The sequence below is a fragment of the Chinchilla lanigera genome, unplaced genomic scaffold, assembly GCF_000276665.1.
Source record: "Chinchilla lanigera isolate Chin_1 unplaced genomic scaffold, ChiLan1.0 scaffold00045, whole genome shotgun sequence".
Classification (NCBI taxonomy): Eukaryota; Metazoa; Chordata; class Mammalia; order Rodentia; family Chinchillidae; genus Chinchilla; species Chinchilla lanigera.
In genome coordinates, this window is record NW_004955446.1 from 13,783,071 (window position 1) to 13,799,696 (window position 16,626).

At 34.4% G+C, this 16,626-nt stretch overlaps 1 protein-coding gene across 1 annotated transcript in view; it reads right to left on the reverse strand.

The window, feature by feature from the left end:
* Ndufs4 (NADH dehydrogenase (ubiquinone) Fe-S protein 4, 18kDa (NADH-coenzyme Q reductase)) overlaps positions 1 to 16,626 on the reverse strand; it is a 99,918-nt gene that overhangs the window by 18,164 nt on the left and 65,128 nt on the right. Inside the window, exon 3 of the mRNA XM_005392719.2 lies at positions 3,775 to 3,947. Within this exon, the coding sequence (XP_005392776.1) occupies positions 3,775 to 3,947 (173 nt within the window). The remainder of the gene's footprint in view (positions 1 to 3,774; positions 3,948 to 16,626) is intronic.

The following is a 16,626-nucleotide window of genomic DNA, read 5'->3' on the forward strand; positions in this document are numbered from 1 at the left end:
GAGGATCAGTACACTATGTGAATAGTTAGGCAATAGGACAGTGAGTAATATCTGAAATAGTGTACACCACTGCTTAAATTAAATGACCTTCTATGTCCATGATATGAAACAAATCCTTCTTTCTAGGAGCTGAATGACAGAATCATAATTCTCTAATGAACAATTACTTTTAAAATTAAATACTTTATTTATTTATTTATTCATTATTAATTAATTAGGCACTGGGAAAGGAACTCATGACCTCATGCTTACCAGGCAGGTGCTGCACTGCTGAACTGTATCCTTGGCCCTATATATTTAGAATATGATGAAAGCAACAAAGTTTTGAGTCTAACAGCTATTTCAATTTCAATGGTCAATTTACATGAATATAACTGAAGAAAAACAAACAGCTTATATACAGGATTTTATTTAAAAAAAAATTGAAGTCCTGCTTGTAGAAATAGATGAAAAGAATTTATCTACCTAACAGATAGAAGAGTGTCAAGTAATATACGAGATTAATAACTGGCAACCAGCTACACTATTAAATGAGGATGAATCACCTGCCCCAACCCAGCAGATGAAGAAGATTTAAACAGAAAAAACCTTGGGTCAAACTCGAGGGATGATTTCACATGCTATGATATTTTTCATGTTTAAATCTTTTACCTTTGAGTTCTAACATATAACCATTCAGGTAATTAAAACACAAAAAAACTTCCACTTCAGATGAGAAAAGAAATGTAAATACAGTATTGAAATATATGAATTTAAACTGAAAACAAAGATCAAGCATATTTATCTTAAAATCCTCCATGAACAAACACAGACTTTCAAAATTAATGAAATTTATTCATTGTATTTTAAAAAATAAAATTATGTTCATTTGTCATGATGACTATTTTCACAGTAACACCTCTCTTTTGCTCCCACTGAAAAACATTTCCCGCAGGAAAACATTTGACTTCTACCTTCTGTCACAAAATTAGCACAATAACCTTGTAAAATTATTTTTTCTATTAGCACTGCCTCTACTGCTCAAGGGAATGTCTCCTTTTCTATCTATATATTAATAGTAAACCTATTGAAAAAAATTCCAAAGGCATCTCTAAGTGTTGTATCTGTCATGTTTCTAATATTATATACTTCCTCCTGTAATACTTCTACATCATCAGAATAGGTGTCTGTTAAATCCTCCATACCATTCTATCCATGTAGCTAGAGGTAAATTATGGTATAAGAAGAAATGAACATACTTAAGCCTCAGATTCCCTACATTAGGAAGCCTGTGTCTTTGGAAACAAATATACTTTAGGTAGAGAATGAAGTTGTTACTCGTTTAGCAATCCAAGAATCACTTCTTTGACTAATAGCAAAAACCATATTAAAATATTAACATTCTATTTTTCCATTAAATAAAGTACTTCCCATTAACAAGAAAGATTACAAATATATACGGACCTAAATACCAGTTTTCAAAACTTTTTCTTCCTATTGTACATATTAATACACATATAATGATAAAATGAATGTAAGCAAACTGAAAACTATGATCAAGCCATTTATATACAGTATCTAAAATGGAGATTTCTGAAATGATGAAATTTAGATAAAAAGAAAACTTCAGCTTCCAATTCCAGCAATTTTGTGAAAAGCTTTAAAATGTCACAAATAGAAGTCAGGATTTAATATGGTCATGCAATATTATTATATACTGTTTTTCTGTATCACTCAAATGCTAAAGATGGGCTGGGGAAGCAGCTCAGTGCTAGAGCTCTGGCCTAGCAGGCACAAGGCCCTGAGTCAGTGGTGGTGAACTTATGGGACCTGCGCCACAGCTGGCTGGCTGTTTCGTGAAAGCTCTAAAAGGTTTGCCATCACTGCCCTAAGTTCAGTCTCTCATAGAACACACACAGAGAATGCAAAAGATGAAAAAATAAAATACAACCTTCAGGACATGTCACATATCAGTGAATATAGCAAAGTTTTTTCAATCAAATAAAGTAATCAAATATTAAATATTTAAATTTTTATTAGATTATTTTCATGTTTAATATCAAAACAAAGAGTAAGTTTTTTTAAAATACTATTCAAAACAGTGCTTTACACAAATCAACACTAGAGAGATTCTGTAATTTGAAAGATACTTTTTACTTTGGGAAAACTACATTTTGAAAAAAACTTTCGCTCTCAAAAGTGGATATTTATTTCCATTGGATATTTCAATCCATATGTAACAAAAATTGTATTTCTATGTTCTTGCACAATAGTATAAATATGTTTAGTTTTGCTCTTAAAGTAGTAGGGTATTAAAAAATTAGTATTTCCAAACTTAATTGTGCTATTTCTACAAGCAATGACTATGTGAATATTTAGGTAAGCATAGCAATATGAAATTTATTTAAATAACTTACTGATAGGGTTCAGAACCTGGTACCCAAATTATGGCATCTTGGTAGTTGTGAAAAGAGGAGGAGGAAAGTTTCTCTGGCTTGCTCTTTTCTCCTGCAGTAGTATAACAGACTCTCTGACCCTCTGAAATAGGTGGTTAGATCCTTGTCCCAAGAGGCCCATTCTATGCCTAGAGGAAAATGTTTTATCTCTGAAGATACTGGGACACAAACAAATAGGTCTGGCTAAGTTCCCCAGTTTACTATTAGATTATACCCTTTTGTCCAACAATACTTCTACACAGTTGTCTAATCTTCACCACACCTAAGCATAAAAATACAGTTTCCATGTTTCTTTGGGTTTTTGTTTGAAGGCTCCCGTGTCATGCAGAACTTACATTAAATGATTCTGCATGCTGTTCTCTTTTTAATAATCTTGTTATAAGTACCTCAGCCACAAACTTTGTGTTGGATGTGAGGAAAAGATGGTATTTTCTACTCTAACATTCAACTTTATGCTCTTAAAGTATTTTACTCAGAAACAATTTACAGTATATAAGGTACAACTACTCATTTATTACTGAATGTTACTGGAAATGATTATAATGAGTCCTAGATATAAATGAATACATTAACATGTCATGTGACTCAAAGAATGAGTCCTAGATATAAATGAATTAACATGTCATGTGACTCAAAGAATGATCATAATATTTCCATCACTGGATACAAAGTTTTTCTTGTAATTTTCTTTAGCTTCTAAAAGCATATGATTTACAAAAGAACTCTTTATACTTCAAAAAACATAAAACTGAAAAGATAGCTCAACACCTAAAAACTATGTCTCTATCATTTACCTAGAGAAATATATTTCTATTTAAATTGTAATATGGCAGATATTTTCAAGAAAATTCTTCCAAGTATACTAATCTGAGAAAAGACATTCCGCCAGAATTTATTTCAATGCACCATAAACTTATCACAAGGTTTCAGAAACTTCTAATTTCTGAACTCAGTTCCTGCCCTCCTACAAACAACATATAAAGAAATCTTACATTAATTTAAAAACAAATTATTAATACCTTTCACAGTATCTTTGATGAATATACACAGATTGAATGTCACATTAACAATGCTTATAATGTTCAACATTTTACCCAATAAATAGTACTTAGAATAGTATTTCTGTAGTTTACCGTGCTGAGCCACAGTCACATGAATATGTATATAAAATATATATGAAAAACTACCTATCTTTGGTTACAGTGATCCCTAACAGCACCAAAAAGTATTTTCATAAGTACATTTTCTACATAGGAGTTTGAAAAGCATATATTTTGAAGAAAGATCTACCTGAAAAAGAAAGGTGAAAACAATATTCATGTTAAACCAAAGTACTCACGTTGATGCCCAACCCATCAAAGGGTTTTCCCATCGCTCCCTGGTATCAAACTCCATTTTCCATTTCTTGGTGTTGTTCACTCCAGACTGCATGTTGTTGCGAGCAGGAACAAAGATCCTAACTTTTCTAGTTTTGATATGCTCTTCTGGAACACCAGTTAATGTAGTGATATCCTACAGAAAAACAAGCAAATAAAGATGTTCCAAATAGTCCAAATCTCTGCAAACATGTTTCTGTTGTTCCCTATATTCATGCAATTCTGTCCAGGTTTATTTATGAACTGGGCTGAAGTTTCTGGCTTATTTCATTACTTCTCTGATATTTTACTATATAAAATGTATGTCAGTATCGTAAGTTGTATATTTGAAACACAGTATTAGGAAACAATGGGAAAGGGGTCATAAAAATTTTGCAGCCGCTTTACACAACAAAACTTTAGCAATTTCCCTTCTCCCTCTCCTTTTCTGTGCTAGGGAACAAACCCAAGGACTTACACTTAACTAGTAAGTGTTCTACCACTAAGCTACACCCACAGCCCAACAGTATAATTTCCGAACAGAGTGCTGATAGAACTAGTAGTCAATAGTCTCTTATTCTATGAGCAGATGAAAAAGGGTATACGGGGATATAAATAAGTGGATATAAAAAGTAAATACATTTCAAATAGAAAAAAATCTATTGGCAGTCATTTCTGTAAGGTAAGTTTTATTGCTTATTAAAGGGCACTGTCTTCAGAGGGAGGACCAAGCCCTTCTGTAAACAGTTAAAATAACTAATTAGCATTTTATATCCTTCTGGCAAAACCCACTCAAGGGACAGAGCAAATCTACTTGTAAAGACAAAAATTCTGAGTAATTTTTGCAAAATTTGAAATAAAAATAACAGTTTTATATCTCTTTTTCTATACTCTTATCCAATAACAAATGCTCAACCAGGGAATGCACAGAATTTTGATGCTTCAGATGAAATATATTTATGAAAACACAGGGCAGTCAAAATGTAAAATAATGAAGTACTTCACAGAGCTTACATCCTCAGGGAGTAAAGGCAAAATATTTTCTTTCAAAGTAAAGTCATATTAACAACAATCATGTCCTATTTATAATAAAGCATTTAAAAATCATTGGAGCTTAGGAATATAGTACAGTGGTAGAGCTATATTTGTACTACTTCACTGTATTTGCAATCTACCACATTAGTTTATTTCATATTATATATTATTAGATTAATATGTCTTATTTCCTCAGCTACCATTGAAATAAGGTATAACCAAATAAACATTATATAGCCACAAGTCCTCCATTCTAAGCTAAATTCCTAACAACTGAAACTATGTATTACTTGACTTCTTTGAATTAACTATATGAGATACTGAACTTGAGTTGGAAGAGGTGAGTCTGACCTCAAAATAGAGGTAAAACCTCTAGGTTGATCATCCTAGCCCAACTCCAGGGGGAGGAGGGCCATGATCCAAAGGAACCAGGACAGGTGAGAAAGGGACTTACTGGTAGTTTGAGCTTTGAAACTATAGATAATAGTTTTTGGTTTTGTGACTTACTCTTGTGTTGAAGAGATGGACAAAGCAATGTGTGCTCAACCACACAAAGCTGATGGGCTGTAGTGGAACCAAAGGTAACTGTTTCTAGAAAGGATCCAGTAAAGCCTGGTGCCCATCTAACAGTGAAGAAAATTTTTGTTGGCAGTATTAAAGAAGAATGTAATTTGAGAGACTTTGAAAAATATGGCAAGATTGAAACCGTCGGGGTTATGGAGGACACGCAGAGTGGAGAAAAAGAGGATTTACTTTTGTAACCTTTGATGATCATGATACAGTTGATAAAACTGTCCTGAAATACCTATTAATGGGCATAACTGTGAAGTGAAAAAGCCCCTTCCTAAATATGAAATGTAGTCTTCTGGATCATAAAGAGGCCACAGAGGAAACTTTGGAGATGGTGGAGGGAATTTGGGGCATGACAGATACTTTGCTTAAGAGGAAGCTAAAGTGGTGGAGGAGGTGGCAGCAGAGGTAGTTATGGAGGAGGTGATGGTGGAAACTATGGTGGTGGTCCTGGTGATAGTAGTAGAGAAGGCTATGGTGGTAGTGGACCAGGATATGGAAACCAAGGTGGTAGATGTGGTGGAGGATATGATGGTGAAGGAGGAAATTTTGGTGGTAGTAATTATGGGGGTAGTGGGACCTGTAATGATTTTGGAAATTACAATGGACAACAGCAATCAAATTATGCATCTATAAAAGGGAAGGACCCATTGTCTGGCAGTCCCTGTGGTGGTGGTTATGGATCTAGTGGTGGAAGTGATGGATATGGTAGCAGAAGTTTTTAAAAAACAACAGCTAAAGGCTATAGTTCTTAGCAGAAGAGAGAGTGAGGAGTTGCCAGGAAAGCTGCGGGTTACTTTGAGACAGCTGTTCCAAATGCATTAGAGGAAACTATAAAAATCTCCCACAGAAGGAACGATGATCCATAGTCAGAAAAGTTACTGCTGCTTAAATAGTTACTGCTGCTTAAATAAACTTCTGGTTCAGGACTGTCATAGCCACAGTTCGCAAAAAGTGCAGCTATTGATTAATGCAATGCAGTGTCATTTAGATGTACATTCCTGAGATCTTTTATCTGTTGTAGCTTTGTCTTTTTATTTTCATTACATCAGATATATTGCCCTACAAATTATGGCAGTGGTACTGGAATAAAAAAAATTAAGAAATTTTTAATTAAAAAATTAAAAATAAATAACTATATGAAAAGCAAACATTGAGGCCAGGGATACAGCTCAGCGCCACAGGCACCTGCCTGGCAAGTACAAGGTCCTGAGTTCGATTTCTAGTATAAAAAAAAAAGAAAGAAAAAGAATGATGAAAAAGCAAATATTAAATTCTTAGCACTAGTTACTTCAGGGAAATGAGATTATAGATTTTTATTATATATAAAGTAGAAAGGGACAAAATGAATTTTAGGATAGAAAATAGAAAATTTTTTTTTAAAAAGTGGCTATCAAATGTTGATTATCAGCTCTTCATATTTTGAATTAACTACCCATCTTTCATGTCTTCTCAAATTATGACAATTATTTATTGATATCTTCTCCCAATTTAAAGTTGGCTGAGTTTCTGATTTTTCAAGCCTAAGTTGTGCTGACAGAATCTCTGCTTTTGCCTCCAGAAGAAATAGAAGGTACTGCAGCCCAGTTCAGCTGCTGCCTAAGACAGAGAATAAAGAGGCTTGGCTGGCATCTCTCATACACTTAGGGCAGAGGCTCTAAAATTCCTAGTCCCTGTAGATGCACTCTCAGTCTACACAAACTGATTTGTCTCACACTTTTAAAATGCACCAGGAAACTCTATTGTTATCATTTCATCCACACAGCTTCAGCTAGTGACAGAAGAACCTGTTTTCGAAGAGACATTTCAATGGGCTAAAGCTCCCTCCCCAAAGATTCCATTAAAACAAGGTAACACTTGAAAGGAATTATGAGGCACTATGTCGATCCCATGTCTTCAATGGTTTGCTTTCCAAGTTCTCCTTGACCTACCTGTGGCTCCATTTTCACAAACAACAAGTAAATAAATAAAATATCTAATTATTTAAACTATACTGGTTTAGTGATATGGCTACAACTTCTACTTCTGTATTATAATATGGATTATCTACAATTTTTCTAAAAACCCATTTATAAAAGAAACATGTTGAAGATGTCAATATTGCCTTTTATGGATCTCTCATTTTATTGGTAAATAATTAAATGGCTTGTAATATTCATAAATTTTTGGATGAAAAAAGTTAAATCACATAAAGTATAAGAAGCCTTCAAGTTGGCACATGAAGGACCTCAAGACTCACTAGTTAATAATTATGTGTAAATTCTAATAAAGATATTCTATATAACACACATAGATTTACTGAATTTTAAAACTCTCAGTTTTTAAACAGTTGGATCAAGCATAAATTTTTATTTCTATGATTAAAGAATGTAATTATATATCACATTGTTTCGTTAGTGTGAGAAACCAAAGGTGTAAATAAGGACCAATGTGTAATAGATAATGAAAAATGGGAAGTAAACGGTCAAATGAGAAGGAGAACAAGGAATGGGGAAGGGGAAAAGGAAGAAAGGGACAAGAAAAAAAGAAAAAAATGGAAACAAAGCTTTTGTAGATAAGGAGGGGGAAAAGGCTTAAGGGAGGGGAGGGGAATGGGAAAAAAAAGAAGCAAGATTAATCATGTAGAGGTACAAACTCCCCATGATGAACGTGATCACTATGTATATCTAAAATGTACCAACAAAATTTTAAAAATGCAGAAAGAATGTCATTACTTTAAGGATTGAAGTTTCAAAAATACAATTTTATGTACAATATACTATTTTATGAAATAGTAATAAATCAGTCATAGCTCACAGTTTAGACATTCTAATCAAAATTCTACTGAAAATATACATATCATACTCTCAATCTCTTCCCTATTTGAAATTTCTAAAGAACTGATAGCTGATCTTCCACTGTTGAAGTCACTAGAGAAAGAATTTTAAAAATCACTAAGAAGGTATATGCCAGCGTATGTATGTGAACTTTATTCTTTCAAATATCAATTTCCATTATAAAATATTAGTTTTCCATATAAAAACTGCATTATTCGGTTATCAACTGTCTCCATTTATCTTGTGTGAATTCAACTTTTTTTTTTTTTAACAAAGGAAGCAGGGAACAAGCAATGGGAAGTTGGTGTCAAAATGCAGAAAAACCTCCCAGCAAGCTTCTTGCAACCACCCAGGATTTAGAGTCTTGCTGGCCGCTCTCTTTTCAATACCAGAATTTCACACATTTCAATGACTATTATGACTTCAAAGAATCAAATTTTCATCATTGTCCGTCATCTGCCGGTTGATTTGTATAAAGGGGTTCTTCTGCATGCACTCTAAACAAAAGCCTCCTTACTTTTGTGGCTATATATCAAGTTTAAAAGTTTTGTTTGTGACAGTTGTGTCTTTGGTAAATTAGGGTAACACTGAAGGAGTGCAGCTGCTCTGCAGGAACCTCCTTTTTTGGCACTATTTCACTTAAATAAAAACTGAATAATTAGCTTCTGCCTTTATTAAACCGCAAAAATGCCACTGGCCTCAGTAATTACTTCCGGTTGCCCCACCCACTTAACCTTAACAGTTTACACTTGTCATAGAGAAATTAAAGATTTTGGCACTTTTGGATGGATTTTTGCTACATCTCAGTATATCCAGAAAAGCCAAAACTTTTACTTATCTTTTTGGTAATAACTAAATTGCATTAGTATGGATCAATGCTAAGAAATTTTAATGGAGTACATATTGAAACATTATAACAAAATGGTCATTAAAGGTCTATTGTAGGTTGTTAGTTACTAATCATGTTTAAATTTATTTTAGACCTAAAACTCATCTAACTTTGACTGTTATATTCTACTTCAATAATAAAAAATGTTAAATTAGATCTGTAATAAAAACTTCCTCTCAACCTACAGATACTTAAGAAACTCATTAAAGGCCAAATAATTAAGGACATTTTACAAAATGAATTTCACACCTAAAAAATACTGTATCTAGATTTTGCAGATAGCACAATCATATCTACGTAATGTAGAAGAACTTCTAAAACCTGAACAGCTATAGAGATTCAAATATAGTAAAAAAAAATGTTAAATTTGAGTTGTGCCAGTAAAATAAATTTTTGTTTATTAAGCCCCCAAATCAGTGAGTAGTCCAACCAGGTAATAAAGTGTTGGAATGTGACAACCATTTGATTTTACACACTGGGCAAAGATCATGGAACCAAAAGTGCACTTTTAAATGAAGTATGTGGATAATATATATATAGGGCCAGATTATGCAAATGATGCAGCTGATTAAAAAAAAATACGCATGAGACATGTTTTTCAGACATGCTTTTTAAAGTTAAAATATTTTCATTACTCCTGAATCCTTCTGAGCAGGACAGAACAGAGCAATGGCTAAAAGGCTTTGCTAAAACTGGCTGGATCCCAAATTCAAACTTTTAGTGAATAAGTAGACTTGGCCTGTCTCATCTTCTATAAAATCAGTTTACTGTGTAAAATGAACACGACAAAGTGAAGTGTGTACCTTGACCAACAAAGAGACTCATTTATTCACTGTATTGTCACCTGTGTGTTAAGACATTGGACACAGTACTCAACACTGCAGACATCACTTCTGTTTCAAGAAAATTAACCACTGGACAATTCTGTAATGAGAGGCTGAACAAGTAATGGGGACTTTTGTCAAGATGCAAAAATACAGTGTCCCATCTTCTTTGAAAACTAAGGTATGAAGTAGTGAAGCTGGGCATGGTGGTGCATGCCTATAATCCAAGCAACTCAGGAGGCTGATTATCCTTTTACATCAATCTTTTACAACTGCCTTGCCTGAACTTTTGTTGTAATGGCTGGAAGAAAAATATTTTTTCCTCTACTCATAGCAATGGCCCTTATAAATAAAGGCAGATTAGACTCATCACGGTGGTGCACACTTTTAATCCCAGCATTTGGGAGGCCGAAGTTTTTTCAGAGATAAGGATGACATAGAAAAGGTATCCCTCATATGGAAGTCTATGACCTACTGGGGGGGGGGCGGGGAATGGGTGGAGCATTAGAAAATTCTTTGTAGGTTTTATAACCTACTTCAGAAGAGATGGCCTGGAAGGAAGATGTGAGTGACTTTCCTGCTTCTGTCATCTTCATAAAATATTCAATATGCCAAGGTGCTATATTATCGGGTTTCATGAACTGAACCCCATCATGAGAAATTCAATTTCAATCTCTTCTCAAAGTATTCAACAGCATTGTCATACATCAGAATATTCAATTAAATTACTATAATGTCAAGTATATTTGGCAGAGAAAAGTAGTGAAAATAAGCACAAATGAGTCTTGGTAAAGCATCTGACTCCATTACTGAGAATTTAGTCTGGTAGTGTACTAAAAAAATGTAATTTTAGCTATCTATGTAATACATTTCATAGACAGAACTGACAGTTTGAATAGCTGAGTAAATTAAGGCTGGTTAAAAAAGAAGACATTGTAATGGAGCACACGTGTAATCCAGCACTCTGGGAGGCTGAGGAAGGATTCCAAGTCTGAGCCCAGCCTAGGGAACTTAGACCCTCAAAACTAAAGATAAAAATGGGGCTGGAGAGGTAGCTCAGTTTAAAGACCCTGGATTTTAATCCTAGTACTGGGGTGGGGGCGGGCTCCGTAGAGTAAAGATTTATTACTTAAAGCAGTTGCTGAAAAAAACTGTCAAAATATAATACGCTGAATTCCTTTTCCACTCACAGTGGAGTACTACGAGTCCAACTACAGCTCTTACCATATACAAGTACTATATACAACTTAGAAAATTATTTTAAGAAACAATTTTCAAATATTAGATAATTGGATCATAGCATAGTGCAGTGGTCTCTGGAAAGAAAACTCAAGATGCAGTCCTACAATTGTCTTAGCTTTATGTTTGGAGGCACATTTCATACTACAGTACAGACAAGTGATGGGCAAGCAAAACAGAGCAGCAGCAGATCTACGCATGAGGGTAGGGTCACTATAATTCAGGTCTGCTAAGAAAACAGACATTTGTAAGGCAAAGTTTTGAAGAGCAGTTAAAGAAGGAGCTTGAAAAATCTGCATGGTGTTGGAGTAAAAGGAAACTGTCAAGTAGGATGGGCAACGTGAAATTCTAACAAGCCAGGGTAGGGACACATTACTGAATATGCCAGACCTTCCACTGAGATACAAGAAAAATAAAATCTCACAATTAGAGTAAATATAAACCCATCTATACAATGCTTAATATCAATTACTGAAAGGGCAAACTTGGTCAGGAAGTAATTGGCTGCTGACCACAACTAATGATCTATAAATGAAAACAATGAAGTCTAGACTCACAAAACCAAATCTTCCCATATGTATATCACACACTAAAAAAATTACTAGAACATGCACACAGATGGGAAAATATGGTCTATAAATAGCAACTATAATAACTGACCCAAGCAATACAGAAGCTGTAATTAGCTGCAAAAAATTTTTTAAATAGTGGTTAAAAATATGCTTAAATACTTAAAGAAAAAGATACACAAAATGAGTGAACAGATGGAAAAATTTCTGGAGAGAAATGCAAGTTACAAAAAACTAAACAGAAATGACTAAAAAGATATTGTATATATTAATAAAAATTGGATACTACAGGAGAAAAGATCAAAACCTTGAAGAGGAGGGAATAGAAACTAAAATTAAACCACATGGTACAAAAAGACTGGGGAAAAAAACATAATGCTTCAGTGACCAGTTATATAGTAAGCAGTGTGAGAGTTAAGAGTTGTTCCAAAAGGAAAACAAGCAGAAAAATGCTTTGAGGGAATAGCTAAAATATTTTCAAATTTGGTCAAAAATATCAACCAAAAGTATCCAGAGTCTTTTGGGGGAGTAGTGGTGGTACTGGAGATTGGACCAAGGGTCTCTCATATGTTAGGCACACATTCTACTACTGAGCTACACACCCTGCCCTAAAATCTAAGAATCTTAATGCCAAGTAAGGTAAGTGTAAGGAAAACCACACATAAACACATAAAACACACATAAAGCCACACATAAAGTGTGATCCAAACAGTTATGATCCAATTTCTAAAGCTTAAGGCTAAAAAATTACCTTAGAAGTACTGTTTGGAAAGTCACATTACATACATGAGAATAATGATGAAAGAAAACGAAAAAAGACTGACAACTTTTCCTCTAAGCTGAGAAACAAAACAGGAGTGCCCATTTTTGTTGTTGCTACCCAATGTAGTAGTGGAAGTTCTAGTTGGGTAAGTTAGACAGAAAATAAAGTCTCTACACTGGAGAAATATAATTATCTCTGTTCCCAGATAACATGATATAATATGTAGAAAACACTACAACATTCCACAAAACAATAACAGCAGATTAAAAAAAAAAAACAAAAAAAAAAAACAAAAACCTGTTTGAGCTAATGAACACATTTAGGAAACCACAGGATACAAAATGAACACACAGAAATGAGTTATATCATAGATATTAATAGTGAACAATCCAAAAAGGAAATTATAATATATAACTTCATCAGAGCAGCATTAGGATAATAAAATGAGAATAATTTTAATTGAGGGGAATATTTATACAATGAAAACAGTAAACATTGTTAAAAGAAATTAAAGACATTGAAAAAGGACAGGTATCCCATGTTCATCAGTGAGAAGTCTCAGTATTGTTAAAATAAGAATCCTACCCAAAGTTATCTACAAATTCAATGCAATCCCTACCAAAATCCCAATGACATTTTTCACAGAAATAGAGGAATCGATCTTAAAATTCGTATGAAAGTTTAACTTCAAAAAATGTTGATAAAGAACAACAAAGTTGGAGGACTCATCTTAATTTCAAAACTACTACTAAGCTACAGTAACTAAAACAGGACGGTACTGGCACAGGATAGACATACAGACTAATGGAACAGACAGCTCAGAAATAAACCTGTGCATATATAAGGGTTTTTTTTAAAAAAAGAATGCCAAGATCATTTAATGGGGAAAGCACCAACAAACAATGCAGAAAAACTGAATATCCAAAAGCTGAAGGGTAAAGTTGTATATATAGCTTACACCAATATCTAATAATTGAAATTCAAGGACACATGGCTGAATAGAGGAGGAGCCTTGTTCAAAACTACTCAGTGAAGTTCAACTAAAACAAGTAATTGTAAGAAAGGGGAGGGACATACACCCTGAAACTAAAATCAATTTGACATAAGAAACTAATAGATCAAACCAAACATAGATAAAGTATTTAATAAAACAGCAAGCCAGCCCACCCAGCTGCTGGTGGGTAGCTGTACTGGAATGACTGCCTGCCATACTTGGAATCTTAAAAGAATAAAAAAAGGATATACTAAAATAATGTGGCTAACTTAAGCCATACAGGATAGATGTGGGATATAAGGTTCCCTGCCCCTTCTGCCTTCCTCCAAACAGAAGATGCTATAGTCCAGCAGTAAATTCTGCTAACATAAATCATTCTCTCCCCAAAAATCGTCCAGTTTTCCTATTTTATTTTCATTTTTTCTCTCTTTTCTCTTTTCTTCCCATTCCGTCTAGGCACCTGAGTGCTAACTGAAACCACCAGAAACAAGATTAAAGACTATGGGGGTGCACAGTAAATGGTATAACTAAGCCCTCCTCCATGACTTGTGGTTACAGAAAGGCACCCCACAGCACTCCTCAACAAGCCCAAAGAAATTATAGACATATGAGTTCTGGCAACAGAACTTATGAAGCAACAAATGAGAAATTAGCACCAAACTGCAGGAGAAGAGTAAGAATTGGGACTGAGCAGCCCTGAATTGTAATATTAGGAGCAGAGGACCAGACTATATCACAGTATCCCACCTGACCCTGCAAAACAAACGACCTAACCTGAGAGGATAGAGACTTGCCAGTAGAGGAAGAACACAGAAGGCTAAGTAAGGACCAGGAGAAGCCAAAGGTGCACGAGACTGGGAAAAGCACCCTGTCTCTAAAAACAGCACAGCAACTAGGAGAAATGTCACCAAGAAGAAAGAGGCAAAGGAGTGGGAGGCCGATAAGGAACATATAGAAAGTACTGGCTGAAGACTCTGGCCCCAAGTATCTAAATCTAGAGGCCAAGATCAGCCTCAAATTCAGCACAAACTCTACTGCAGAATTGGAAGTGTCATCTAATAGTTTTGGACTCTCAGTGGACACCAGAGGAATTTTTAATTTTATTTAATTTTATGTTTTTTCTTTTTGTTGCTGGTTTATCTCATGTTCCTTTACCTTTTTTTTATATTTTACCTATATATGTTCTAATCTATTTGTCTCCCCCATTTCATCAGTTTACCTCACTAGACTTAATCATATTATTATGTGAGTGAAGAGTCCAAATTTTCTGGTCAACTTCAATAATCCCTTGCTTATTCCTTCATTCTTTCTCTTCTGCCCTCCTTTCCTGTTTCCCAAAGCTTGTGTGATCATCCTTCATCACTTAGCCTGGTTTCCTTCTTTTCAGTTATCACTATTCTATCCACTGTCCTTTTTGCTCCACCACAGGATAAAATCACTCCACCAAAGGGAAACATTTTGCATACAAGCTCCCAATTTATGACCAATTCTGTTAGATAATTAGATTTTGCTTCTATGGTTAACGGTATAAAATTAATAGTTACCACAGTTTGTCAGTTTCTAAACTGTGCTTAATGCTATTGTTAGAGCTAATTATACTACTTTAGCTAGAATGGATGTCGTATCTGTTTTAATCAGTTGTTATCACTTTTATAACAATACTGGAAAGTTATGGGGTAATAACTTCACCACACCCCAGCACCAAAGGATTGGGAACTGAGCCAAACAGATACCAATATCTCATCTAAATTAATTGGAAAGGATCTTGGGCTGGATACAAACCAGGAATTTCTTACACACAGAAGAAATCCTGAAGAACAATCCTTGCCTATAGAGGCCTTAATACTAGTAATAAAGCTGCCTACTACAAAAATCTTGCAAAGATCAACACAGAAAACAAAATAAAAACTTTTGAAGTAGAAAATGACAAGACACACAAGCAAAATGCAATCTCAGACCTCCAGCCCACCCAGAACAAGTCCAGGAGATGAGATAGAGGAAAACGGAAGACACACACCTGACATTTCTGAAATGATAGCAACTGAAGAAACAAATCCATGAGGCTATTGAGGAAATCAGATCAGAAATAATGTCTCAGGTTAAAAAAAAAGAAATGTCAACATTTATAAAGGAATTGCTCAGCAAATCAAGGGTAGAGATAGATAAAAAAATACATGATGATACGAAAAGGATGGAAAGTATAAATGAGCAACATAGGAAAGAAATAGCATACATGAAATGGATTCAAACAGATATCCAGGAAATCAAAATTTCAACTGAACACTGGCAAAATTGCTTGAAAAAAACAGACTTTCTTGAAGATAGACTATCTTGAAGATAGGCTCTTGGCTAGTGATCATGAAAGGAAAGATCTCTTGCAAATAACAAAAACATCAGGAAATAACAATTCAACAGGTGCACAATGCTGCAAAGAAAAACAATATAAGACCAATAGGTATCTGCAGAACTAACAGCAGAAAATTTCCCAAGCATGGGAAAAGAATCTAACATACAGGGTAAGTGAAGCATATACAACTCCAATTAGCTATAACCAAAATAAATCTACACCCAGACATATAATAATCAAGATTCCAGAAATTCAGTACAAGAATGGAATACTAAAAGCTGTTAAAGAAACAGATCATCTATAAAGGAAAGCCCATAAAAATCACAGCATACTTCTCAACAAAAATCCTCAAGTCAAGAAGAGCTTAGAGAGAACTATTTCAAGTCCTGAAGAAAACAACTTCCAACCCAGATTTTTGCAGAGTACTGCAAACCAACCCTACAAAGGGTACTGAAAGATGTTCTACAAAGAGATAAAAATGACCACAATTCCAAGAACAAAAACAGAAAGCAACCAGCAAGCAGGGCAAGCAATTAAACAGAGGCAAAAGTAGGGAACCAACAGCAAGAAAATAACATGACAAAGATAAGCCAATATATCTCAGTTATAACCATCAATGTAAATGGCTTCAATTCACCAATCAAAACAGACTGGCAGAATAGAACAAGAAACAAAATTCAGCAGTATGTTTTTAATTTTTTTCGTCTTTTTGAGACAGGGTCTCACTGTGCAGTTCAGGCTGGTCTTGAGCTCACTTTGTAGCTGAGGCTGGTCTCAAACTCACAATGAT